At 61.3% G+C, this 26,451-nt stretch overlaps 2 protein-coding genes across 20 annotated transcripts; one reads left to right on the forward strand and one right to left on the reverse strand.

Annotated features, from left to right (window-relative positions):
- Window positions 1-1,671: 1,671 nt before the first annotated feature.
- On the reverse strand, window positions 1,672-17,546 carry TMC6 (transmembrane channel like 6). 12 transcript variants are annotated; one of them, XM_074319484.2, is made up of 22 exons: window positions 17,472-17,498; window positions 15,699-15,793; window positions 13,558-13,698; window positions 13,279-13,403; window positions 13,010-13,105; window positions 12,503-12,661; window positions 11,029-11,134; window positions 10,797-10,881; window positions 10,268-10,525; window positions 9,760-9,950; window positions 8,668-8,812; window positions 7,360-7,515; window positions 6,707-6,858; window positions 6,529-6,610; window positions 6,246-6,343; window positions 5,460-5,549; window positions 5,079-5,154; window positions 4,193-4,326; window positions 3,883-4,059; window positions 3,719-3,797; window positions 2,716-2,783; window positions 1,672-1,972 (listed from the first exon to the last, which is right to left on the reverse strand). In XM_074319484.2, the coding sequence occupies exons 3-22, from the start codon at window positions 13,623-13,625 to the stop codon at window positions 1,909-1,911; spliced, it is 2,409 nt and encodes an 802-aa protein (XP_074175585.2). In that variant the 5' UTR covers window positions 13,626-13,698; window positions 15,699-15,793; window positions 17,472-17,498; the 3' UTR covers window positions 1,672-1,908. The 12 variants fall into 12 exon arrangements, with proteins under 12 accessions (XP_074175585.2, XP_074175578.2, XP_074175581.2 ...); XM_074319477.2 differs by having other exon boundaries at window positions 6,707-6,861; window positions 13,279-13,406; window positions 17,472-17,497; XM_074319480.2 differs by lacking the exon at window positions 17,472-17,498 and adding an exon at window positions 14,672-14,803 and having other exon boundaries at window positions 6,707-6,861; window positions 13,279-13,406; window positions 15,699-15,766.
- On the forward strand, window positions 17,088-26,232 carry TMC8 (transmembrane channel like 8). Of its 8 annotated transcripts, none has more exons than XM_074319487.2 (17): window positions 17,088-17,441; window positions 17,692-18,032; window positions 18,203-18,481; window positions 18,679-18,830; window positions 19,154-19,303; window positions 19,601-19,683; window positions 20,225-20,361; window positions 20,687-20,834; window positions 21,246-21,416; window positions 21,713-21,852; window positions 23,339-23,462; window positions 23,827-23,924; window positions 24,112-24,295; window positions 24,452-24,582; window positions 24,662-24,820; window positions 25,247-25,325; window positions 25,791-26,232. In XM_074319487.2, exons 3-17 carry the CDS (start codon window positions 18,333-18,335, stop codon window positions 26,019-26,021), a joined length of 2,136 nt encoding a protein of 711 aa, XP_074175588.2. In that variant the 5' UTR covers window positions 17,088-17,441; window positions 17,692-18,032; window positions 18,203-18,332; the 3' UTR covers window positions 26,022-26,232. The 8 variants fall into 8 exon arrangements, with proteins under 8 accessions (XP_074175588.2, XP_074175586.2, XP_088658552.1 ...); XM_074319489.2 differs by lacking the exon at window positions 17,088-17,441 and adding an exon at window positions 17,560-17,691 and having other exon boundaries at window positions 17,838-18,032; XM_074319485.2 differs by lacking the exons at window positions 17,088-17,441; window positions 17,692-18,032 and adding an exon at window positions 17,545-17,691 and having other exon boundaries at window positions 18,683-18,830.
- Window positions 26,233-26,451: the final 219 nt, after the last annotated feature.

Here is a 26,451-nt window from a genome sequence, read left to right on the forward strand (position 1 = left end):
AGGCCACCAAATAATAAGGGTCAGAATCCAGGCCCATGTGACCCCACAACCATCACTCAGTGAGCCCCACATGGGCTCCATCACAGAAGGAGCGTGGTGAGGTATTCCAGCCGGAGATGTCGGGGCCACACACGCACCCGAAGCAGCACCGAGGAGAGAGGTGTGCCCTGTACATCCAGAGAAGCGGCTCGGACAGCGGTGGTGCTGGCAGGGCTGACGTCTGTAGGCCAGGCCAGCAGGCCGCAGCCTCAAGCAGGAGTTGTTCAGGTCTTAAGGCAGAATTTCTTCCCTGCAAAACCCAGTCTTTCTCTTAAGTCTTTCAAGTGACTGGATGAAGCCGACACACAGCATTGGGGATAATCTCCTTAAAGTCAACTGATGGTAGACATTAAACAGAGCAACACCTAGATTAGTGCTTGAGGAAATCACTGGCCGTCACGTGGTACCCCTGCAGAAGCATCGTGGGCAGCCCTCTGAGCGTGTGTTGTAGTCGCTTGTCCTGACCTCACGGTTACTGCGAGGCAAGGGAAATGGGCTCGGTCAGTCGTGACTGATGGTGATGGCACATCAAATGAAGCAGTCAGTGTCTGTCCATCCAAAAGTGCCCCCGTGGCTCTTTGGAGAAAGGCATCTGGATGGCTTTGGTCGTAGCCACAGCCCAGAGACGCCACCCAGGATCAGTGCCAGCTGCTTGCAGAGGTCCCTAAGCATCACCTGGCTGGATCGGCCGCAATGATCCCAGGGACCCTGATATGTCAGGTACCAAGGGTGCTGTTGTCCCCCACGGACAGAAGTGTTGACACTGGCCACGTGGGCCTCAGTGGGTGGCATCTGCCAAACAGCACCCCCAGGGGACCATCCTCGGAAAGGGACAGTTTGGGTTGAGCGTGGGCCCAGCTGGGACACTGCTGATGGCAATGGCATCTCTGCCGTGGGTCTGAGCTGGCCCCCCACTGCCTCACCTGGGCCCTATCCCACTGACCATTCCCCACCCAGGGCTGTTCCCCCAGTTCCGGGCTGTCCTCCCAGGCATTGGACACTGGGGCTGTGATAGCCTGGTCCCCTCCTCCCCACAGCCACAGGCTTTCAGCATCCCACAGGCTCCTCAAACGGGGGGACCTGGGGTCACCCCCCTCCTGGCCCAGGTCTGGGTACGGACTGCCCCTCTGCCTGGCAGTTACCTCTCCCCATGGCTACTTTACAAATGAAATGTCATTTCCCAGTCCCTCCCTAATCTGCACACAACTACCCCGATAACCACTAAAGCATCACTGTTACTGGCTATGTCGCCTGGAAACGACCCTCGTTCTGCCTGCCTGAGTGGTCCCCTGCGCTCTGGCTGCAACGTGTCCATCCTGCCATCTGGTGCTCAGCCAGCAGAGGGCGCCCTGCAGTCGGCGCTGCAGCCCATTTTGTCAATACTATTACAGCAGCCAGGCACCTGCAGACGCACACCGCATCTCCTGTCCTGGGCACTTGGTGAGAGGCTGTGGGGCCCTGGTGTGACAAGGAGAGACTTGAAGAGCCTGAAGGGGGTGCAGGAGGCAAAGGTGCACGTGCAGGAGGCACAGGTTCCCGTGACCTTGGCCAGTGGCTCGTCCCCAGGGCAGCAAGGTAGGCTGTGCACACCTGGACAGGCCCAGGTCATGAGCACAGGCTCCCAACACGAGCCCATTTTGCAAAACATTTAATCAGAATAAATAGGGCCCAGTAGAGGTGTCCCAGCTCCAGCCTCACTGGGACTGCAGTCTCATCACCCTCCCATGTCCCAGCGGGATCACCCAGAGGGGAGCAGCACGGTCCCCGGGCGGCGTCTGTGCCTGCAGGGCTGTGGGAACCGATGGTGACACAGGCCAAGCTGCTGAGCGATGCAGGAATGCCAAGCCCATCGGGCTCATCGCTGTCCTCTCAGGTGTCCCGATCGTCTGTGAGCAGGGCCGGGGATGTCGCGTCCTCCTGGGTTCTACCAATCCTGCCAGAAAGGGAAGTCAGCGAGGACCCGCTATGGCCTCAGGACAGCGTGCCACCCACACAGGAGGCTGAGGAGCCCACCAGTCGTCCCTCAAACCCGCTGAGTCCAGAGGCCCAGTAACCTCCATCAGGAGCTGCATTCAGGCCTCCCAGAGTCAAGGCTCCAGGGAGAAGTGAAGGGCTGGGCGGAGGCCAGAAGGAGCACCGGGGCATCGGCCTGCCCCCAGGTGTGTGTGTGGGGGGGGGTTCCTGCGTGTCTGGCTGTCCAGGCAGCAGGAAGATGTCTGAATTCATCTCCCTTTCCCTGGCCTTAACCCAAGTAACAGGTGAAGGGCAAGAAGTGGGGCTGCTTCCTGCAGACCAGGGGCAACCAAGACTGACTCAGCATGTGGGGACAGTCACCCCATGGGGAGAACGGGGGCGGGGGGGCAGAGGGAAGGGAGATGAGAAGGGCCAGCCAGGTTGGCCCCAAATGTATAAAGAAAGGGGGGTGACAAAGAGGACAGGGGGAGAGGCCAGGAGACCCAGCCCTGCCCCACAGGACACCCTTTCAACTTAACCATTATCCTCCTCCCCCAAATACCCCACACGCCTGAGGAAGAGGAAAGGTGGGAAAGGAGGGCAGGGATGTTGCAAGAGGTTGAGGGCACCCAGGGAGCCAGCAGCCACTTGTCTACCACCCCCAAATCCACACAATACCCTCTTGCGCCACCGAGCAGCCCCACCCCCTCCAAGGCCCCTCACCTGCTCTTCTCCTTCCTCTCATAGACAGAGTGAAGCTTGTTGATTAAGAAGATTTTGTCTTCCCCCTCCTAGAAACACCAGAGCAAACAAACAAAGGGTAAGAGAAAAATTATCCATCTGTCTGTCCGTCCAGAACTGCCCTGTTCCAGACTGCACTTGGGGGAGCTCACGAGAAGTATTCAACAGCACAAGCACAAAAAGTTTAAAGAAGGGGGAAAGGGGCACCCAACAGGGACAAGGAAAAGCCCAGAGCCAGGCAGTGGGCATATAATAGCTCTGTGCTTCCTAGCGGCCAAGGTGAAAAGGGAAATGTGACTAGTCACACAGCGAGGGTCCCAGAGCCAGCCTGACTCCATTGAAAACTGCCCCGGCCACTTACTAACTGCCTTGGGCAAATTACCTCCTTTCTAACCTCAGAGTTGTCATGCATAGATGGGGGATAAGAGCATCTGTGTCACGGGGCAGGCAGGGCCACCTCTCGGGGTGCTGGGCAGCTTGGGCATGGGGCTTTCGGGGACCAGCTTCCGTTCAGTGGAGGCCCCGGCTTCCAGGCCCACCCTGCCTCTCCCTCGTTTATGACAGACTGCAATGTGCTTAGTAAAACTGTTTTAAATCCCAACCCACTCTTAACCTTCCTCCCCTTGTTCGCAATAGGAAGGCACTGAACAGGGTCTGAGTTCCAACCTGCATCCCCAGGAGGTCCAAAAGCCACTTCCAGTGTCTCAAAAATCCTCACAGAGACTGTCTGCAGCCATGAAGGGCCACACACCCTAAAATGCTGCATTTCTCCACTGGGGCCCTCGTCCCATTTGCAGCTGGGCTGCCTGGCTACCTCATGTCCACATGTCCACTTAACACAAGCTACAGATATTAATCAATGTAATTTGTTTGGCAAACAAATCCTTTCAAACAGCCCAGATCCGAGGGGAGGGGAGGTGTGGAGGGGCTTTGGGGGTGAGCTAGTGGGTGGCCCCCAGAGGGTGCAGGCTGGGAGAGCACTCACGTTGCTGATCTGCTCCTTGAGGAGGCAGATGACCTTCCGCTGACCCTTCACCACCTGGATGTTGAGGTAGATCATGGCCCTGCCGGAGATGGGTGGTCAGGCTGGCCCCCGGCGGAGCCGGGGGGGGGGGGGCAAGCTTGGGGCCCCACCCACCCCACACTCACAGCAGCAGGGCTGACACCAGGTAGATGGGGAAGGTGTTTTCCACCAGGTTCCGGTGGATCCAGGGCAGCCAGGAGACCCTGGGGCCCTCCTTCTCCAGGCGGCGCACCCACACCTTGCCTGCCTCATACATGGTGTCCAGGGTCCGGAAGGGGCCACAGAGGCTCGAGGGCTTCACCCTGCAGGCAAAGGCAACCTCCACATCACCCCAAACCTCGGGCACCAGCCACAGCCCCCCAGTCCCCTCCAGACTGCACCTCCCCAGATCCCGGGGTGACTGCACCCCACCCCCCGAGGCCAGCGCCCACTCACTGCCAGATGGCGTAGCAGAGGAAGATGGCTGCGCCCAGGAAGGAGGGGAAGCAGAGCAGCGAGATGAAGAGGGTGCTCATGTGGGAAGCCAGCCAGGGCCTGCGGGGTGCCTGGCAGTTGGCCAGCAGGCTCATCTGGGGACAAACGCAGTGCTCTGCCACTGCCCTGCCACACACCCCCTCCCCCAGGCCTGGAGGGGGCCTCCATGACGAAAGAGGCCCCAGGACAGGATGGGGCTCCCCACTCCACAGGACAGGGCCAGCCCCGGAAGGGGTAGACAGAGTCAGCCAGGCCATCCCGCTGGATCACAGGGAGAAGACGAGGCACACGGCGAAGGGTGGGCTGGCTTGTCCGGGGCCACTCGTGTGCGGAAGGGTTGGTACTAACAGCCACCGCCAGCCATGGACAGGTCTCTGCTGGGCCAGGCACTACGCCCAGCGCTTTGTAAACCTCATCTCCGGCAGCCCCCCCTTGGGCACTGTCCCCATTGTAGAGATGAGCAAATGGAAGGCTGGAGGAGAAGAGCCTGGTTCTCACCTGAGCAGCCTCGACAGGACAGAGGACCAGGGTCGCTTGCCCCAGCCAGAGGGCCTGAGGCTGAGCTTCTCCCAACTCCCCGGCCCTAAGCTCCACACACAGGCACCCAGTAATGACCAAGGACCCGCCCGGGTGCTGCCAAAGGCAGTGATGCCGGAGGAAGGGGGCCAGCTGGTTCCCTAGGGTCATGAGACCGACCCCAGAGGGTGGCCCTGGGCTGCCAGCCCCATAGCCCTGGGGTCAGGGGGAAGTTCCCAAGTCCCAGGGCCCCGTGTCTGCCAGCCAAGCAGCCCACCCTGGCTGCCCACACTCCAGGGCGCACAGCCCGCCTGGGTTCCAGCACCGTTACCTTCTTGACGTAGAAGAGCAGCACCAGCTTGACGATCTGCATGGCGGGGAGGAGGGGCGAGAAGAGGACCCCCAGCCTAAAGAGGGGCAGAGAGGAGGGGGCTGCAGTCCGGAGGCTGGGTCATGACCCCTGCGCTGCTCGCCAAGGCCAGGACGGCCACCCAGTCCTGGCTTGGGGTTGGAACAAGCTGCCCCGTGCCCTCCCCTCCACACCCCAAGGCCAGGCTGGCTTCGGGACCCTGGGAAGGGTGCAGCAAGAGTGGGTGCAGCCTGGGCCAGGGGTCAGGGCCCACGTCACTTCAGGATCCCAGTGGCCCCAAGGGGTAAAGGAGCTCAGCCCTCCCCCAGGCGGGGCAGTGGGGGACATGGGGAAGATGCTCACCAGGTTAGGGTCTGCCCATAAATCAGCTCCAGAACATTCCGGGCAATGTCAAACTCAGGCTTCCCCCTCCTGAGCTTCTCAGAGATGAGTCTGGGGCAGAGGAGCTTAGCTCAGGTCCCTCAGACTAGGGAGGGCCATGCCAGAGACCAACCCGCAGGAGGCAGGCCCCCGTATGCGGCGCACACGCCCGGCTCACGTCCCTGCCCAGCCCACTCCACCTCAGGCGCCCAGGGGAGACGGCAGCCTGGGGTCCCCGCCCTGAAGGGCTCCAGAGTCCACTGGCTTCGTCTCAGTCCCGTGTTTCCCAGTACGTACAGATACGCCTCAGTGTAAACACGCACAACTGGCATCAAACATTTCACTGTTTTAAAAAGTGTATTATTATGAAATTCATGTGTTCTCAAAGAAAACACAAAAAGAAGGGACTGCAAACCTGGCCCCCGCAGTGGGCCACCTGCAGCACTGAGAAAATGTCCCTCCACTTTCTTTCTTCCTGCCCTTTTCCTCTTTGTTCAAGACTGAGATTCTACTGTACGCGTCTCAGTGAAACCTCTTTTCCTCTCCAACCTAAAAACAGGTTACATCCTGTCTCCTCTTTTTCTGTTTAACAATCTTTTTTTTACAAAAGCCATCGTGGGTGGCGATTTATGGTCTGATCTGGGAGGTCTGAGGTCCCAGGTGGCCCCACCTGCCACGCAGGTGAGGATGCTCTGAGCCCTTCTGAGGTTGGGAGCCCAGGAGCCCGGAGGCGAGGGCAGGCTCCCCACGCTCACGGAGGGGTCTCACCTCCACACCAGCTCCCCAAAGAGCGTGTCCAGCAGCGTGAAGATGAAGTCCATCACCATGAACCGGTACAGCTCCTGGCCCACGAAGTTCTCCCAGCACTGAAACACACAGGGTCTCAGCCCGGGGCCCCACCCACCCGGGGGCCTCCAACCTGCCTGTGGACCAGGTAAGTCAGGTGAGGCTGGCATGCGGGGCTGCTGTGAGGCGCCACCCCTGCACCCCCATCCCTGGGACCAGGGCAGCCCCTCACGCTTCCCCCTGCCCCATACAGGCCCACCCGCACCTGGTCCTTCATGGCGCCCACTCTGCGGCCCAGCCAGTGGTAGCAAAGAATCCCCAAGATGACCATCTTGAAGATGAGGTTCCTGTAAGGGTGGGGGGCACAGAGGCTGAGGGAGGGGTGCCTGGGGAGACAGAGGTTGCACCCCAGGAAGCCCCAGCTGCCCCGCACTGCCACACACCTGCAGATGGCCAAGTATACCTCCAGCACGGGGGAGTCGTGCCGCTCCAGGGCGGCCAGGCCGCGGTACAGGTAGGGGGCCACCAGGTTGAGGAGGCAGACCACCAGGGGCAGGGCCAGCAGCGCCCACTCCCTTTCAGTGGACACGGGACTCTGCTAGGGAGAGGAAGGGGGAGGGGTAGCGGTCATCATAGACGTCCCCTCCACAGGGCCGGGTCCACTGAGGGGCCCTGGAGGTGGGGCAACTGTGGGGTGAGGGGTCCCAGGGAGGAAGGAGGGGGTGGAGCTGGCTGGCAGCACCTCCCTCCCACAAGATACATCCACCCCTGGCCTCAAGTTCAAACCACACAGGAAGGGGCGGGGCGTTGGATGGGGGCACAGGTGTCGGAAAAAGAAAAGGGAAATGAGAAAACAAGAAAAGAAAATAGGGGAGAGCATGAGACAGATGGAGGGGGAGACAAAGAAGGAAGCCTGAGGGAGGCAGCCCCCAGGAACAGGAAGTCAGGACCCTGCCTCCCAGGCCTGGGCACAGGGGCAGGCACCACGGCTGACTTCAGGCTGGGCAGATGCCTGCTCACTGGTCACCCATCCTAATTAAGCGGGAGTCTGCCCCCAAGTCCAGAGCCCCCGGGGCTGCCCACCCAGGCCCCTCACCTTGATCATGAACTCAGAGAAGGCGTAGATGGCCCACGTGCAGCCCAGTGTCACCGCCAGGCACAGCAGCCACACGAGCCCGAGCACAGACGCCTGCTGCATCCGCGCACACACGCTTGAGGGGGCCCGTCGCAGCCGCCACTCGGCCAGCAGCTCCTGCAAGGGCAGCGCATCATCACTCACCCCACAGCGAAGCCACACAGAGACGCACGGACACACACACACAGGGACACACAGACACAGGGAGGCTCAGAGAGACCGAGGGGTCGCTTCTCACCCCCCCCCCCCCACAGCGCTGCCTGTCCTTCCACCAGCTCTGGAGCCCTGTCTCCAGGAACAAACAGAGCACAGCACTTGGACCCAAGGCTGTGCCCAGCTCTAGATCCCCACCAGCTCCCAGGTGTGTCAGCCTGCCCCTACCCGGGTTCAGGTTGCATCCTGAGGCCAAGCCCAACCTCTCCCGCCGCCCCCTCCTCCCTCCCTCCCAGCCCTGGATCCTGGGACCAGGACCCATGAGGCAACCCCTCCCATGAGGCAACCCAGTGGGAGCTCCCTGAGGGCAATGAAGGCCCATTAGCCCCACAGAAGCTGTGAGCTCCTGACAAATCCTGCAACACAAAACCCCAGAATGGCAGAGAGCTCCCAGGAGGCCCAGCTCTCTCACCCTGTGGCCTCGGACAAAGGACTGAAGCTCTGAGCCTCAACTTCCCCACTGGTAGCACAGGGAGATAACAGTCGTCACCCTGGGCTAGCTATTGTGGCGAGCCAGGAGCACGTGCCAGCTGGGGCCCCTTGGGCCTCTTCCCACTGGGGACCAGAGGACAGGGGCTCCTGGAGAGGCCTCAAGAACAAACCTACCCCTCTCCCACTGGAAGGCCAGCGCCCGGTGCTCCAGCCCGGGGTGGGGGTGGGGGTGCATGGACACTGAGTCCCCACTGGACGGAGGACAGACTGCCATCACAGGCCCCCTGAGCAGCACGCCTACTGAAGCCCACTGCGAGCAGACTTTTCTTTCACACGGCTCCTTCACATTAATACTCGCCAGCAGACAAGAGGCAGCCCCAAAGGAGGGAATTCAGAACCAGGACAATTCGTCTGTTAGCTGAGTCTCTGAACTGGGGAAGCACCTGCCAGGTCACTGCTGACAGGACAAGACCTCCAACCCCATGTCCGGCTTACGGGCAGCACAGCTCTGGCTGTTTGGTCCCAAGGGGACCCCAGGCTGGGTAGGTGGGTGCCGAGCAGGCCCAACTGGTGTCCTGGGGACTCGCAGTAGGGACACCGGCCCAGGCTCTTGGGGTGGCTCACCTTGAGACGGGTTCGGATATTGTCATGCTGAAGGCGGGAGGCCCATTTCTGAGTCACCTTGTGGTCCCAGGAGCAGAAGACAGTGATGGCATGGGCCCCCGACGTGCTGCCCACCCGGTAGCTCTCCCCAAAGGAATGGGACATGCTGTGATGAACAGAGCCAGGCAGGGGGTGACGAGGGCTGAGGGCGCAGAGGATGGGGAGAAGACAGACAGAACACTCCCTGCCACCAAAACCCACTGCCCTCTTGGAGGAGACCTCTGGTGCTGGGCCAGCCCACCGCCACTCCTCCGGCCCCTCCTTCCACCCAGCTCTCAGCCTCCTGCTGTGACCGCTGGCCACTCTGCATCAGCCCTGTCCAATACAGTGCTCACGAGGGGCTAGAAGAGGGGTCTGGCTCCATTCCCCACTGACATGGCCTGCTGCCACCCACCCAGACGGGCTGCAGATGCTGGCTCACCTCAGGGCCTTTGCACTGCCTCTCCCAGTAACTAAAAAACACCTTCCCCTCCCTCTTCCCTGCCCATTCTTATTTAACTTCCACCCCTGGGGCCAGGGCTACCTCCCCTAGGAAGCTAGCCTGACGCTTCCCCCAGTGCCCTGTAGTGCCCGGACAAACACCCAGGGCTGCTGGATTTTCCCAGCCTCCTCGCTGGTCTGTCTTCTGCCCTAGACAGTGAGCTCCTCATCTACCTTCCTGCCCTGAACCCAGCGCAGCCAGTGTTTGTAGGGTGGGCGTGTGGAAAGAAGAAAGTGTGGGTAACAGGAGGGAGGTGGGAGGAGGGAGGAGGGAGAGAGGGAGGGAAAAAGAGAGGGAAGGAGGAAGGGAGGGAGGGGGAGGAGAGGGAGGGAGGGAAGAAGGAGAAGGGGGGATGAGGGAGGGGGAAAGGGAGGGAGGGAGGAGGAGGAAGGAGGATCTGTGGATAGATGGTTGAACAGATGGTGGGTGGATAAATGAAGAGGTAGCTGGATAGATGGGTGGAGGAATGGGTGGATGGATTGACGGATGGATGGATGGATGGATGGATGGATGGATGGATGGATGGATGGATGGACCAATGGTGCTCAGACTCAGGGCCATATGTACATTACCTGTACACCAGGGTGATGCAGGTGACAAAGAAGGCTACGCCCACAGTGAAAAGGTAGGCCAGGGGCATGTTGTAGGGCAGGCTGCCGGCCTCAGGGGTGCACTGGCCGCCGTCCAGCGGAGCGGCACACAGCTGGTTCAGTGTGGCATTACTATAGTAGCCATAGTACATGACGGTGTCGGTGAAGCGGCCCTGTGGGGACGAGACCCGGCAGAGTCAGGGACTCCCTCCCCACACCTGACCCACCTCAGGCTTTGAGAGACAGAGGGAGGGCAGCCGTGGAGGAGGGTGATTTGAAAGGCAGAGAGGGGCCGGGCCAGGACAGGGGCAGCGAGGATAAGAGTAGACAAAGCGCCTCGGCCACCCTGGGGCTTCCAGGCCCCGCTGACATCAGGACCTCAAGGAGAGCTGACTGCAGCCCCCCAGAGTCACAGCACAGGGCAGGAGTGAGGTTCTCCCCAGGGCGGCCCACCCCACCGATGACCCTGCCCCCCCCACCAAGCCCTCACCGCGCCTGTGAGGAGCTCCAGGCCGGTGAAGGCGGGCACAGAGCCCAGGGGCGCGGGTGGAAAGGCAGCCTGCACACCCACGATGAAGGCCAGCAGGGGCAGCAGCAGGAGCGCATTGAAAGCCAGCAGGGTCTTGAGGAAGAGGAAGTAGGAGAGGACGCTGGAGCCGAACTGGCCCCCGATCCGCTTCAGGGCGTAGCGCCAAGGCGTCAGGACGTGCAGCAGGGACAGGAGCCCCAGCCACAGGTCATGCAAGGCCTGTGGGGACAGAGACAGGAAGGTCCTATAGGCAGGACCCCCATGGAGGGTCCCCGAGCCAAGAGACCAAGAGCCGGGCATGGAGGTGCAGGGGCAGGGGCGGGACACTGCTAGGGGAGGGGGGGCATTCACAGCACCAAATATAGGCCGAAGGCTAGGGGACCCCACACGCAGGACGGCAGAGGAAGGAAGGGTGGCCACCCCAGCCCCATCCCAAATGGGGGCCCAAAAGCAGGGCCCAAAAGCAGAGCCCAGCCCAGGAGGCTCCTACCAGGACACAGGCATATTGGAAACGGTTACAGCAGGACGGGAGCCCACGACGGCCCTGCCAGCCCCTCGGGGTCCGGGTCTCCTCTCTGCATGCAGAGGCAGCGTCAGGGCCGGGCCAGGGAGGGCCCAGCTCCCTCCCGGGGACCACCCACTGCAGGCTCAGCGCCCTTCTTGCCCGCCACCCAGCCCTGGAGGGAGTGGGTCTCGGGGCCGCCCGGGCCGGGGGCACTGACCGCAGGCAGCGTTTCTCGGCCAGGCTGAGGGGCATCGCCCGGAGCATGTGGTCCCGCTGGGCCACTGTCAGGCCCTGGAGCTCCTTGACCAGGAGGACCCGCTTCTCTGAAGGAAAATGAGGGAGCCCGTGAGCGCCCGGCAGCATCCCACCTTCCAGCCACTGTGGCCATGACCCTGGACACCACTATGACTTTGGACAGGCCTGCCTGTCGCCGCCCCCAACATAGGCTTCTGCCTGCCCTGTCAGGTACAGATGGCTCCTCTCTGCCCGGCCATCGAAGCCAGACCCGCCCTGCCTGCCTGTCTCACAGCCCCACAGCCGTCCTCTCGCATACCTCCACCTGGGGCCCACCTCCATCAGGTTCCAGCGTCCTCCCAGGGCCACCTCCTAGACCCACACTCTCCTCCTGTGCCCCCACAGGCACCTTGCTCTGACCCCTAAATGACCTGCTCAGCAGCAGTGGGGTCCCAACCCCACCACTTCCCACTATGCCCGCCCTCATGGGGTGAGTGGGGAAGGGCAGAATGTGGAGAATCTGGGTGAGAACCAGGGTGCTCACCCTCTTTACCTCCTTTTATCTTCACAACCACCGTGAGAGGGGGAGAGCTACTTCAGCCCAATTTTACAGATAAGAAATGACACCCAGAAAGCGAACACCTGGCCTGGTTTACAGAGCAAAACTGGAACGTTCACCCTGACCCCAGAGCCCACACAGCCCTGCACTGTTCCATCACCCACCAGGTGAGGGCCCTGGGTAAACCCAGGGAGGAAACAGAGGTAGGGCCCCAAGCAAGTACCCAAGACCTGAGGAGGTCAGAGTCCAAAAGGCACAGCCAGGAGGACTGTGTCAGCGACTGCCTGAGCCAGCCTGTGAGACGGCCTGTCCCCTCCTTTGGTCACGCTCCCTGTTCCCCAGCCTGTCCACATGCTTCCGTGCTGCTCAGACAAGCCAGGTACACTCCCACCTCAGGGCCTTTGCACATGCCCCCTCTGCTCTGGCGTCACTTCCTCCAGGAAGCCTCTCTGGGTCCCTCTAAGCTAGACACTTCCATAATGGTCTCCCACCTTCCCTTGGTTGCCCTTATCTGAGCTTTAATCATCTGCTTCTCCATTCGTTCTCCTCTGTTTCAGTGGGCAGACAATAAGCTGCACAAGTGCCAGAATGGATTGGCTTTCCAAAGCTGAGGCCAGCGTCTACAACACTGCAAGTACTCAATAGATGTGGAGTGCATGAGCAAACGTTTCTGAGCACCTGCCTGCCAAGCCAAACCCTTCACCGCCCGAAAGGGCCCCCCACTTCTCTGCTCCAGGGGCAGATACCCCAAGACACTCCCCCTCCTGCAAAGGGACCTCACAGCTGAGGGCCTTCAGGCAGCCTGCTAGGGGAGGGGTCCTTAGGTGTGCTGCACCCCAGCCCTCGCCCTGGCCAGCCCGCCCTGCTCCCCACCCAGGCTCGGCCCCCACATACTCACCCTCCTCCTCAAGGGCCGTGGAGTCCAGCTCCAGGTCGTATAGGCGGAGGCTGGGCCGTGCCGAGCGCCCCAGGTGCCCGAGCTGAGGCCGGCTGGTTCTGCGGCGTAGCTTCACCGTGCGGTTGTAGTACTGGGAGATGACGGCACCTCGGCTGCGGCCTGTGGGGGCACCGGCCAGGGGCACCGGTCAGGGCAGGCCAGGCCTCAACTCCCCACCCTCACAGGAAGGCAGCGGCTGCCCCTCCCCTTCTCAGGACCCAGGCACATCCCTTTAGAAGAGACTCAGGCACCACTGGGTTCCCAAGGGCCTATTTTTATCCCTGTGACGACCCTGGAGTCGTATTTAGAACTCAGCGGGCTGCATGGGTCTGTACTGGGCCTCCGGGTAGCAGACGGGGTGGGGCAGGAGCTGGAAGGGCCTGGCTTTGAGGGACACAGACCTGCCCGGAAACCCCAGCCCAGGGACCGGGGTCAATGCCGGGGCTGAGGGCACAGGGTCCCACTCACCAATGGTGCGACTGGGCATGCTGGCCAAGATTCGGAGCGTGGCCGTGCTGTGGGCCAGGGTCCCCTCAGGCCCCAGGAGGGCCTGGTGGTCACTGCCTGCAAAGCGGAAAGATTTGCCTGGAGGTCCTGGAGACACGGGGCCAGCGATGTCCCCCACCCATCCCCGTCCCAGGCCTGTAGACCGTCGGGAGGGACGTCCTGAGAGATTGAGGGGGTCAGGGCCCTGCCCACACTGTCCCACCACCTGGGCCTGGGCCAGGCGGGCTCACCTGAGGCCCCCAATCCCTGCTGCTGCAGCTCCAGCCCTTCCTCAGCCGCCCACAGGCTCTGCTCCTGGATGAGCTGGTGGAAGGAGTCATGCATTTCGCTCTCATCATAGGGGCTGGGCTCTGGGCTGCTGGGAGAGAAACAGGGGGCAGGAGTCCAGACTGTGGCTGACCCAATCCTCGCCCCAGCAGCCTGCCCCTTCCATAAGGCCATGATCCAGATGGGCTCTCCCTGGGGATGATACATCCCAGCCTTCCAACCCCCCGCCCCAGAGCACTTACCCCTTGTCCTCTGGGGTCTCGGGGACATTGAGGAGAAAGGCCAGCGACCGGGCCATGTCTGCTGCCATGCCCAGCCAGTCTGCAGACCTAGAGCAGCTCAGAGCCTGGGCACACGCAGCTTCGAAGCGTCCCGCTGCCCATCTGAGGAGACAGGGAGCGTTGCACCAAAGCTGGCCTTCAGTGCCTGGCACTCAGCCAAACCCCCGCTCCCCAGGGACCATGGGAGGTGCCACTCAGGCTGCCTGAGCCTCCACCCTGCCCCCATCCACAGCCAAACACGTGGTCAGGTGAGTGGCTCCAAATAAACCTCATGCCAAGATGGACTGAGGGGCAGCCCTTTTCAGTGCCTAGGAGAAGAGGAGAGGGAGAGAGGAAGGAAGGGAGTGGGCTGGGGGCAGTTCCCATCGATTTGTTCAGTGGTGCCAGTCCCTGGGAAATAGGGAAGGGGCGGGGTGCTGTGGACACAGCCCTTCATCCCTAGGGTTCTGCCCCAGAGACGCTGCCCTCTTGGTGAGAGAGGTCAGGGCAGCTCTGGGACCTTTCCTGTGCCCGCCCTGTAACCCCCACAGCACTTCCTCACAGGAAATCCCCACCCTGGGGCCTCCTTCAGCTGTGTCCCCACCCAGATCTCAATACACACACACACACACACACACACACACACACACACACACACACACACAGCGGTTACTACACACCCAGTACTGCAAGGTCGACAGTTCTCAGGAGACTGATTCTACATTCCATCACTCAGGGTGGGCAGGCCAGGGCAGCTGGCTGGGGGGAGGTGGCTGGGCATTAAACAGGCCGCCTTTGTCCAGCCTTTGTCTGGGCAGAGGGCTCTGCCGTCACCCAGGACAACTGGAACCAGGGCGGCCTTGTCTGTGCTCTTCACCCCGTGGGAGTGGGGCGTGCAAAACAAGCTCTCAGCCACCAGCTGACTCCTGCAGGACTCTGCCCTCTCTATCTGCCCTGTCCCCTGTCCTCCCTCCCCTGCAACCCCCCCAGGGAACTCAGCACTCAGGAAAGTTGGCTCAGTTCTAGGGGGCCTCCTTGGGCGAGGCTGGGGTGCAGAGCAGGCCCTGCTAGGACTATGCCGAGACAAGGTCCTTACTTAGGGGCATCCAGGATGTCCAGTCTCTGAGGCCAGGTCCCATGCAATCCAAGCCCCTTCCCCTTTCGTTCAGCGGGAACAGTGTGGGAAAACCAGCGGAGAGATGGGTCAGAGGCAGTTCTGCCCCTCAGCCTGAACCCGGAAAGTCACTGGAGTTGGGGCTGACTGTGTGCTCCCCAATCCAGTTCCTAGAGCTGGAATGCCTTCAGACAGACCCACCCACAGCCAGATCCACAGGCCTCCCAACACACCCCTTCACCAAACAGGGAGACAGGTGGGTGTGTGGAGGTGAGAAGTAGGAAGCTAGTACAAGGTGCTCATAGGTTAGGCCTGGGATCCAGGCTTCCTTCCCGGGGGATGGAGGCTCGCTTGGGCCCACCTGGGCACTGGCACCTGGGTACTGCCAGGACTTACATACAGCTAATACCTGGCGCCCTGGCATTTTACCCCAGGCCAGAGCAGGTCCGGTGAGTTTCTGGGGTGCACCATTCCTGAGCCCTGAGCCAGGTGGGGAGGAGCAGAGTGGAGCCCTTTCCAGGAACCTCAACCCAGCCGGAAGCAAGTCCAATCCTCAGGAAGCAGCTGCTGCCCAGGAAGAGCTGCAGCCCAGCCTTAGCCCAGGGGTGGCGGCTACTCGGGGAGCCCCTGGACCCCCCACTGGCCCATCTCCCACTACCCCACTTGCAGTCAGTCGTACTGGCCTGAGCAACCCAGCCTCCCTAGCCCCTTCCCATTCCGGTCAGGGCACACACCACTGCCCTCGACTGGGTGCCCCGGGGCCAGCTGGAGTGGGCTGAGGGCACCAGGTCTCCTGGCCCCACCTGTCCTGAGAGGGTCACACCCCGGGACGTCCAGAACACGGGGAGGGAACTTACTGCCCAGTGGCCCAAGGAGCCCAGAGGAATTTGGAGGGGTGGAGCTGCCGGGCTGCATAGGAATTGCTGGGGCTGAGGACGAGGACGAGGGGACCGCCCCAAGCCCCAGGCCTGCAGCCCCGCCTGGAACAACACACGATCCCTCTGCTTACCTGGGAGGTACCGGGGAGGAGGGGCCCTGCACACCCCGAGCAGCTCACCTGTCCCAGGAAGAGGCCCCTGGGAACTGTGGTCTGGGCTCCACCACCTGGGGGAGGGGCCTCCGGGTCAGAGGGAGGTGGCAACCTGTGACTGTCGCTTGCCTGGCGGGGCCAGAGGGAACTGTACCGCCCAGCCCAGCCCACGTGGCGGCAGACCTCAGGTGTCACGTGACCCGACTTGGCCCTAGGGCGCACCTCACCCCTGCTTCCAGCTCCCTCAAGACTGTGCCCTCTCCCTGCCAACTTCAACCCCTCCTCGTATCCCACGGCCCCAAGAGTCTAGATCTATTCTAATCTCTGGGTGAAGCCCCCAGTTTCTATGGGACTCAGTTTTCCCAAATTTCAAATGGGGGCAGTAATCGCAGCCCTCCCACTTCCAAGGGAGATTATCATAACGCAGTGCTGCAAAGCCCCAGTGATACAGAGCCTTGCAACACCGATTGGGTAAACCCTTCCCCCAGCAGAACCGCCTATTGACAAATCCCTGGCTCGCTGGTGAACTTGGTTGTCTCCCACTTAACATCTCGCGTGGCTTCTGCTGTCGCTCAGGCAAGAGTTCTGGCACTTCCTGTGTGCTAGGTGGGGAGGAGGGGCAGGGAGGAGGAGACTGTCCCTATTCCTGTTTTCTGTTATTCCCCACAAGACCGGGAGGTGGGTATGGATGTCCCCAGTTCACAGATGAGAAAACTGAGGCTGAGAGGTTAACAGGCCTCCTGTGAGTCTGGTCCACCTGGGCACTCTGCTGAGAAGCCTGACTTTGAGAAAGACTGGCAGAAGGCCAGAGGAGAGGCGCTCGTGGATTTGAGAAAATGGGCGGGATTTGGTCAGTGCTGGGGGGACATTCCTGGTCAGGAGAAGCCTTGAGAGACAGGCGGGGTGAAAGTGAGCTGGAAGGTGGAAAGGAAGGAGAGACACCCTCCCTGCCCATGGAGGGGAAAACAGGTGGGCAAAGCCAGGATGCCCAAATGAAGACAAGTGATGCAATTCGATGAGAAAAGGGCCCTGGAACTGAGGTTGGACAAAAAGTGCGCGCCCAGGATTGGGGTTATTTTGCAACGATCAGTGTGGTCTTCAGGTCTTCCGGCTGGATCTTGGCACAAGACACCTCAGCATAGAGACCCACACCTTGCCTCTCCTCCCACTGCTCCCTGCCTCCCTGCACGCCCATGCTCCAGCCTCGTCACCTGACCTCAGGCTCAACTTGAAGGTCACCTCCTCTGGGGAGCCTTCCTGGATTGAGGCCCACTGGAGCACTTGCCATGGACACTGCCAGATCTGTCCCCACTCCCCCAACTCTCTGCGCCTACTGTGTGCTTACCATGGGCCAATTGTTAGGCCTGGGTGCCAATGATAAGGGCGGGATGTTAAGAAGAACTCAGCCCGACGTGATGGGATCCACCCCTTAAGTCACTATCGGGCCCTCCAAGCCGAGCTGGGGCCACCGGCAACAGGCAGATAAGGGGCCGGGCCCCTGCGCCCCGCCGCCCCCGCAGCCCCGCCGCTGAGGCTGTGGCGCCCCAGGCCGGAAAGGAGCGGGCCTGGGGTGAGCTCGCGCTCACAGCCCCTGGCTCAGGGCTCGGAACCGCCGCCTGGGGCCCCTTGGGGCTGGGAAGCGGCAGCCACAGGAGCCGCGGACTGAGCCAGTGAGGCCAGCCCGAGTCCCGCACGCGAAGGGAAGCGCCGACCCCCGCCCAGGTGGGGGAGGCTGAGCTGCCCGCGCCTCACCTGCTGCTGTGCCCCGCGCCCGCAGGAAGTGCCGGCCTAGGTCGACGGCAGAGGAAACTGCGGGAGGTGGGGGGAGAGGAGTGCAGGGGGAGGAGGCCGCGGAGGGAGCTGGGGTTCCTGTCATGTGACCCCTCCCCTCGGCTCCCTCACAGCCTTGCTTGGCGTCCAGGGAGCAGGTCCGAAGAGGGTCCCCTCCCGGCACATGTTCCCTTGTCCCCAGGTGAGCTGGCTGCACAGTTGGTGGAGGCGGCGGCACGTGAGGGATGGAAGAGACAAATGAGGCCGAAGGGCTGCTGGCGCTGGGGGACAGGGTGGTTTAGAGTCACTGCACAAGTGGCAGAGGGGTCCCCTCGTCCCCTTCCCAAGGCCGGAGCTGGAGCCACCCCTCGACCCGGCCACCAGACAGCTGACAGAAGGGGAACCCAGCACGCCGGACGCCGGGTGACGCAGGACGCGGGATCCTAGGAACCGCTGGCCTCGGGGCAGGGCCGCTCCCCAAAGCAGAGGAGCGGGAACTGTCTGTCACCAAAGGATGGCTGACAAGGCCTGAGGCCACAGGAGGTGGGGCAGGGCAGGCTCTGGGCCCATGTGCGTTGGCTTTGGCTGTGAGGGTCCCATCTTCACGTGTCCTTTAGACCTGCATCCGCATTTTACAGGCGGGGAAATTGAGGCCCCTGGCCATGTGTTGCTTTGGGAGGTGGGTGGGGACTGAGGCAGATCTCTTCCAACAGGGATGTTTTCTCCTCATTTCTGGGCACGCTAGAGCCGAGACCTTGGCGCTCACCCAGCCGGGGCCCCACACCCCTCCTGGGGAGGGAGGGGTGCTGCCCACCGTGCTCCACGCTCAACGCCCCAGCGGAGATGCTGCGGCAGTGGTCCGTGCAGTCGGGGCAGGCCCACGGGGAGCCGGCAGGCGAAGAGCTGTGGGAGCAGGAAATGGAGCGGCTGTTTTGCTCCAGGGCTCCCGTGCGGACGCTGCCCTATTCCATGGTGGACAAGCGCTTCATCCGGTGAGTGCCTGACAGCTGGAGGGTCAAGGCTGGCGTGGGGGTGGGGAGAGCAGCACGAGGCTGCCCTGGTGGCCGGAATGGAAATCACCTGTCGGAGTGGGTGGGGATGGAAGACTCCCCGGCCCACTGCGCTGCTTTGCCTGGCCCGGTGGGTACAGGGGTGACTCAGGGACGCCCCCATCACCAACCCATCCCAGGCAGCTGCGCGAGCCGCCCGAGGGGGTGAAGACCTCATGCTGGCAGCGGTGGCAGCGCAGGCAGCAGACTGCAGGACGGCGCCTGGGGGAGGCAGTGCAGCGGCTGGCCCAGGGCTTTGGGCTCTGGGAAGGGGCACTCTACGAGATCGGGGGTAGGACCTGCACCCCAACCCCACCTCCCCTCTCTGGGGTCTCAATGTCTAGTTTAGAATCAGGAGGAGGGCACTGTGCCGCTTACCATTGCGCCCCTCTGTCCCCACCAACCAAGCCCCCCCATCCTCATACACACCTCTCTACCCCCAGAGCGGCAGCACCCCCTGGTGGCTGTCCGAGGTACTGTTAGGCCTCCAGGGCCTGACCATGAAACAGGTCCCAGGAGGCTGATCACCCACACCCGGCTGGGTTGGTCAGCCCTGGGATTCTCAGCTGGACCCGGGCTTAGTGCCTCCCTGACTGAGTGCTGTTCTCCTCACAGGCCTCTTTGGCACTGGAATCCAGTCCTATTTCACCTTCCTTCGCTTCCTGTTGCTGCTCAATCTGCTGACCCTGCTTCTGACCTCCAGTTTCGTCCTGCTGCCCCTGGTCTGGCTCCGGCCCCCTGACCCAGGCCCTGCCCTTAACTTCAGTGAGTGCCTGGCCCATGGAGGGAACAGTGATCCGGAGCCCACGTGCACCCTGGGCCGGTCTAGGGCTCAGAGTATCGGGACAGCCCTGACCCTCTGTGCCCTGACCCTGGGCATCTTCCTGCTTGGGTCCAGCTCTGGGACTCAAAGTGACCGAGCCTTTTGCATGGCATACCTCCTGACCCATCTTCAGGGCACTGCTCACGCCTCCCTGGGGTTGGGGGCTATGGAGTGGGTAGGGGCAGAGCTTCACCTATGCCTTAGAGACCCCTCCCTAGTGGCCCTCTTTCCCTCAACAGCCCTCCAGTGCCCTGGTGGCACCCAGCTCCAGACCAGTGTTCCCAATTTCCACAATCAACTTTGGAATGTTCTAACTGGCAGGGTAAGTGGGCTCTGTCCTGGCTATGGGCCAGGAGGGCTGGGGAACCCAGGGAACTGCCCTCAGGGGACCCCAGTCTAAGAGGACCCCCATCCCTCCAAGGACATTTTGGCTTCTAGGGGGGCATGGCCTTCCACAGAGAAGCTGCTGGGCCAGTGACGAGGACAGAAAGAGGCTGAGGCCATTGTGCACAGCTCAGGACTAGGGACATGTGCCCACAGCCCTCAGGGCCCAGCTGAAGTGGGGGTTCAAGGGACAAGAGGGGACAAGTGCCCAGGCCTCTGGGATAAGCACCATCCGACCCTAATCCTTGGAAGCCACTTCATGGTTGCCGTGCAGGCTCGTGTGTTCCAGTCCGGTCTCTTCCTCAGAACTGTGTGGCCCTGGGCAAGTTGCCTAACCCCTCTGAGCCTCTGTGAAACGGGGGTACTCTTACCCCTACCTGATGGAGTTATGGTGCGAGTTAATGAATTAATTCATGGAAAGCACTTAGCACACAGCCTGGCAGGGCCTCGTGCTCAGCTGTCATCATTCCTGTCCCCAGGCCTTCAACAGCACCTATCTCTTTTATGGTGGGTACCGGGCAGGCCCCGAGAGCAGCTCTGCATACAGCATCCGCCTGGCCTACCTCCTGAGCCCTCTGGCCTGCCTGCTCCTCTGCTTCTGTGGGATTCTGCGGCGGTGAGAGCTGGCCCCAGCCTCTGCCTCCTTCCAAGGGTCTTCCCTGCTCACTCTGCCCTTGGCGTGGTAACCCCCAGTTTTCAGGAAGGCCCTCGCCCCTGTTCAGTAAGACTCATGGGTGCTTCCAGGGTCCAGAGTCTGTGTCACCAGCTGCAGACCTCAGGGACAGGGGCCACTGCCCCTGTATCCCCACCCAGGCCTTGGCCCAAGCCTGCTCCTGGGGCTGTCAGGGGCTTCCCACTCCAGACCCAGAGCTGAGCCAAGGCTGTGGCTGGCAGGCTGGAGGTGCCTCTCCCCCATAAGCCCTGGCCTCCTGCCCCTCCAGGATGGTGAAGGGGCTGCCTCAGAGGCTGTTCCTGGGCCAGGACTACAGGTCACCTCTCAGTGCCAAGGTCTTCTCCTCCTGGGACTTCTGTATCCGGGGCCAGGAAGCAGCCACCATCAAAAAGCATGAGATCAGCAATGAGTTCAAGGTGTGTACAAGGACATGTGTGAGTATAAGACATGTGACTGTGTGTGCAACTGAGCCTGAGTGTCAGAGCATGGGTCACTATTAATATATGTGTGTGTGTGTTTGTGTGTGACTGAGTGCTGGTGTGTGTGCGCGCGTGTGCACATGGTCTTATAGCTGGAGGCAGGGGCTGTGGCGGTGTTTAGGTGTGAGCACTCACCTGCACAGTGCAAGGAGAGGGTAGTCTGCAGAAAACCACCCGCCATTCCTGGACGTGTCCCTGCCCCGGTGTCATCCACACCCTGCGTAGATCCTGGCGGCCTGTCTCGGACGCATACTGACCTAGGCCTGGGTCTGTTTGACCCTCCTCTTCTGCCATGCACCTCCCCCCCATCGCCAGCCCTAACCTGCCTCTCCCCCGCCCCCACCACAGGTAGAGCTGGAGGAGGGGCATCGCTTCCTGCTGGTGCAACAGCAGACCCGGTCCCAGAGAGCCTGCCACCTGCTCACCTGCCTGCGGGTCAACGTCCTCATTGGGCTCCTGGTGGTCGGGGGCATCAGTGCCATCTTCTGGGCCACCAAGTACTCGCAGGACAACAAGGAGGTGCCAGGCAACTGACAAGCGTTCATTTAACCCTGGCCAGAACTGTGGGAGGGGACAGGATGGTCCCACTTTGCAGTTGAAGAATCTGAGGTTCAGAGAGGTGAAAGCATTTGCCCAAGGTCACGGCAGGTCAGACTGGCTCTACCTGTGAATATCCCGACCGCCATGCTGCCATAGTCTGTGGGTTTCCAGAGGCAGGGCCTGCCCCGGAGTTACACTTTAGGGGGTGTAGAAGATGGGGGAGCTGCTGGGGATCTTCCAGCCCATGGGCATCCCTTCCCCGCTTTCCCCTGTAGGAGCCCCTGTTTGTGCTACTCCAGTACCTGCCCCCTGGGGTCATCGCTCTGGTCAACTTTCTGGGGCCTCTGCTGTTTGTTTTCCTGGTCCAGCTGGAGAACTACCCTCCCAACACTGAGGTCAACCTCACCCTTATGTGGTGAGTGACAGGTGGGACCCCGTGTGGAGGACGGGGGAGGGAAGGAGGACTCAGAGGCAGGAGAGCTGTGTCCTGCTTCCCGCCTTGGTTGTTTCCTGACACCAGGAGAGCCCAGCAAGGGAAGCCAGGTGGGCACTTCCAGAACACTCTGTCTCAGGGACCCGGGTCTGAGGTATTCCACTCCTCTCCATCCAAAGCAAGCCAGCAGTCTGGACCAAGTGCCAGCCATTCAGAGGGGCCAGTGACTGTTTTGACAGAGGGATTGGGAACCGGCTTCGCATACTTAGGAAAACCAGGAACACGGGACACACACAGTTACCACATACCTGAGGGCTTACACCCTTTACATTGTCAACTGTCATGCAGGGTGTCATGCGGGGTCTCAGCTCCCGCTCCCCACATAAGAATGCAGGATATGGTGAGGCCAAAAGGGACCACCCATGGAGCCATAGGTAGGGGAGCCATACCACTATACTCCATGCCGCTGCAATCCGCTCTTGCTAGCTCAGCCACCATCTTCTTGCTGGCCTCCATTTGCTGCTAGCGTAGCCACAGCAGTTATATTAGTGGCCAATGGCTCATTGGTTACAGATGATGACCATCCAATCACAGTTGATGGCCTTTTACTACCCGAGTGAACACCTTTCCACGTGAGGCCGAGAGCCTGGAAACTGCTCTCTGGGACTCTGTCCCCACAACAACCCTCACCATGACCTGTGAAATCAGAACCATCCTCATCCCCACTGGACATTTGAGGAAACTGCGGTTCGCAGGGACCAAGTACCTCGGCCAAGGTCAAGCTCGCCAAGTCTGCTGGGTGGAGGCTCAAACGCAAGCCCTCCTCTGCCACCATGCTCTGCTCTGTCTCCCCTCTCCAGGCTAGGGTCCTGTCTTGGACCCATAGCCCCTCTTTGGTCCACTGACCTAAGCTCCAGCCCAGCTTTTCTCTCCATCTGCCATCCCACCCACCTGCCACGCAGCCTCCCTCAACAGGTGAACCACTGTTAACAGCCTACCATGTGTCAGCATTAAAACGTCTACACTTACTAGCTATAACGTGCATGCAATGGTTATATGGTAACGTGCATGACCCAGCTATGCATGCCCGTGTGTGTGATCCACGAGGCAGTGTAAGTAGGTTAGGGTATTAACAGGCGGTAGGAGACAGGAAGATCTCATCTGCAATTAGGATACTAAAGGCCTAGCTATGCCTGTGAATTTCCCAGCTGGGCGGGTGGTGAGGACCCTGTGCAGTATTTCCCAAACTAATTTAAAAACAGAACCTTCTCCCATGAATCACCTGGAGACCAAGATTCTGGGGAACATTGCCACAGATGGAGCAGGTTGGAAGGAGGCTGAGCTCTGGATTCAGAGGGGGCCGGGCCTGCGAGAGACCAGATACAGAGCAGGGTTCAGCCACACCTGTATCCTGGCGCTAGCGTGCCCGCGTGCCTGGGCCCCGCCCCTGACGCCGTCCCGCCCCCAGGTGCGTGGTGCTGAAGCTGGCCAGCCTGGGGATGTTCTCCTTCTCCTTGGGTCAGACCATGCTGTGCATCGGCAGAAACAAGACGAGCTGTGAGTCCTACGGCTACGACGCCTGCGACTACCAGGTAGCTGGTGGCTCCATCAGGGCTGTCCCTTCCGTGCATCTCCCCAAAGCCCCACACTTGGACCTCCCTGCCCCTTTGATCTACTTGTCCCTCTCCAGGTCTCACCTTTGCGGGAGGCTGTGGGCAGAGCCGCCCATACCTCAGCTCACCTCCAGGGGGCGCCATTCGCATCACGCTGTGCGCTGTGCTGGTGGCAGCCCTTGTTGCTGGGTTTCCCTGCTCCAATCTTATCCTCAAGGCCCGGGTTTTAACTTAGCAATCATATCAGACTCCGGGCAAGGCTCCTGTACCCCAGAGACACCCTCCCCCATGGGTGAAGGGCAGCCGGGGACTGTGGGTGGTGACAAGGGCCCCTCTGCACCAGTGCTGGGAGAACTCAGTGGGGGAGGAGCTGTACAAGCTAAGCACCTTCAACTTCCTGCTCACCGTGGCCTTCACCTTCCTCGTCAGCCTGCCTAGGAGGTGGGTCACGTGGGGACACCACGGGGGTGACCTGGGCATGTCTGGGGATGGCCAGTGGCCACAGCCAAGGGTGAGCCGTTCTACACACGTGTCCGTGTGAGTGAGTGAGTGTGGGGGGCCATGGCCATAACTAGGACACCCCACGCGCTCTTCTTGGTGGTGGTACCTGGACACTTCCTGTCCCCAGGCTGCTGGTGGAACGATTCTCAGGCCGGTTCTGGGCCTGGTTGGACCGGGAGGAGTTCTTGGTGCCCAAGAACGTGTTGGACATCGTGGCAGCACAGACGGTTACCTGGATGGGCCTCTTCTACTGCCCCCTGTTGCCCTTGTTCAACAGCGTCTTCATCTTCCTCACCTTCTACATCAAGAAGGTGCAGGTTCACGGGCTGGGAGGGAGCAGGACTCACCTTGAGCGGGGCTCCCGCTTCTGCCGCCTCCCCCACCCAGCGTCCCTTCCCTGGGCCTCCAGACTCCTTGGTGTGTGCAAACGGGCTAGCAGCCCCCAACGGCTGTTTCTTGCTCCCCAGTACACCCTCCTGAGGAACTCCAGGGCGTCCCCTCGCCGATTCCGGGCTTCCAGCTCTACCTTCTTCTTCCAGCTGGTGCTCATCCTCGGCCTGCTTGTGGCCACCGTGCCGCTGGGCTACGTGGTCAGCAGGTGAGGGGAGTAGAGAGGCTGGAGGCTGGCAGGCGGGCAGCTCCTCCCCGGGAACCTGACACTGGCCCTCTCTCCACAGCATCCACTCCTCTTGGGACTGCGGCCTCTTCGCCAACTACTCGGCCCCCTGGCAGGTGGTCCCGGAGCTGGTGGCCCTGTGGCTGCCACCCTCTGGCCAGCGTGCTGTCCACTACCTGGGCTCCCATGCCTTCAGCTTTCCCCTCCTCATCCTGCTCAGGTTCCTCTCAGGACAACAGGGGCCGAGGAAGGCAGGGGTTTCCTTCCTTCCGTGGGCACCCCCAGCCAGTCTCATGGGATCTGGGAGCCAAACAAGGGGAGCCAGGGAGGCAGGAGAGGGGGTACTGAGCATGAGCTACAAGGCAGGTGGCCTGGGGGTTCCTCCTGAGGCCCTGGGCAGCTCCCTCAGGACCTCACCTGTAAAGCTGGCATCTTACCTAGTCACTGGAGAAACGCAGATGTGCTGAAAACCTGCAGCAGTTCTTCTTGTTGCCATTTAGAGGAGAGGGCCTGAGCCCCCGTGGGAGGGAGGAGAGAGTTGTCTGCCAGTGCAAGACAGAGAAAGACCCCAGGAGGCGTGTTTTAAGAGACTTGGGTGAGGAGGAAGTATGGATGTGACTGATCTTGGATCCCCATCTATCCAAAGCCTCGTCCTGACCGTGTGCGTCTCGCAGTCCCAGGCCAAGGCAAGGGCCATCCACGGCCTCCGGAAGCAGCTGGTATGGGTGAGTCATCTGGCTGGGAAGGGCAACCGACTGCGGGTGAGACCCTGCCCAGGAGTGTGGTCTCAGGCTGGCAGAGAAGCCGAGAAGGTGGAGGGAAAGAATGAGCTCTAGGCATCGCCTCAGGCCAAGAGCCGTACACAGGAATATGGCCTTCGGCTTGGGAACAAGGTTTTGACAGGAGTAGGGCTTTAGGCTAAGGGCGGGGCCGGGACCCTGACGGTCTTGGTTGTGGACTAGGCCCTTACAGGGCGGGGCCAAATAAAGGTTGGCCTCAGACTAGGGGTGGGATGTGGAGGGGGCGTGGTCTCTGAATTACTGGGGGACCCTTGATGGGGCGTGACCTCGGGCTGGGGGTAAACCTGGGCGGGGCCTCGAGTGGGAGGGGGCTGGGAGGTTGCTTCTCCCCACCCCGGGCTTGTGAGCCGAGGCGCGGCTGTTAACCAGCTGCTCGCTCCTCTGCTGCAGCAAGTCCAGGAGAAGTGGCACCTGGTGGAGGACCTGTCGCGGCTGCTGCCAGACCCGGGCCTCGCTGACTCTCTGGGGCCTGAGTCCCCTCACTGGCGATCTTCCCGCCCGCGATCCTTCTGCCCCGGATTCCCTTGCCCGGGATCCCCCAGGCCGGGACCCTCCCTCGCGGATCCCACCTGTAGATTCCACTTCCCCAGCAGCACGGATCCGACCCCCGCCGCCACCTAGAGCCTCCCCAGGGTCCGACTTGTAGCCCCCACGCTCCACACTCCTGCCCCCTGGTGATCCCCAACCCCTCAGTGGGCACCTCAGAACGGGGTTCACACCCAAGGGCAGCAGGGAACTTGTGTTTGTGTTTTTGTTTTTTGTTGAGTGTTTTATAATGTGCATCTTACAGTAGTACAGTAACCCATGAATACAATTTATGAATATACATCCATTGGAAGTGCTCGGAAATTGTTTACGGTGGAAAGGGCCATCACAAAATTTGGGAAGGGAAGACCTGGCCGCTGTGAGGGCAAACCTGCACTGGGGGTGGCTGTGTTCTCCCTGCACGGTGCCCCCCACAACCTCCGGTCATTCCTTCTAAACCTGTGAGGATATGGAGACCCGCGGGGGTGCGGTCAGTAAGGGGCAGAGCCAGGATCTGACCCCTGGG

Source organism: Rhinolophus sinicus, chromosome 12 (genome assembly GCF_057876585.1).
Source record: "Rhinolophus sinicus isolate RSI-liver-muscle chromosome 12, RSI-T2T, whole genome shotgun sequence".
NCBI lineage: Eukaryota > Metazoa > Chordata > Mammalia > Chiroptera > Rhinolophidae > Rhinolophus > Rhinolophus sinicus.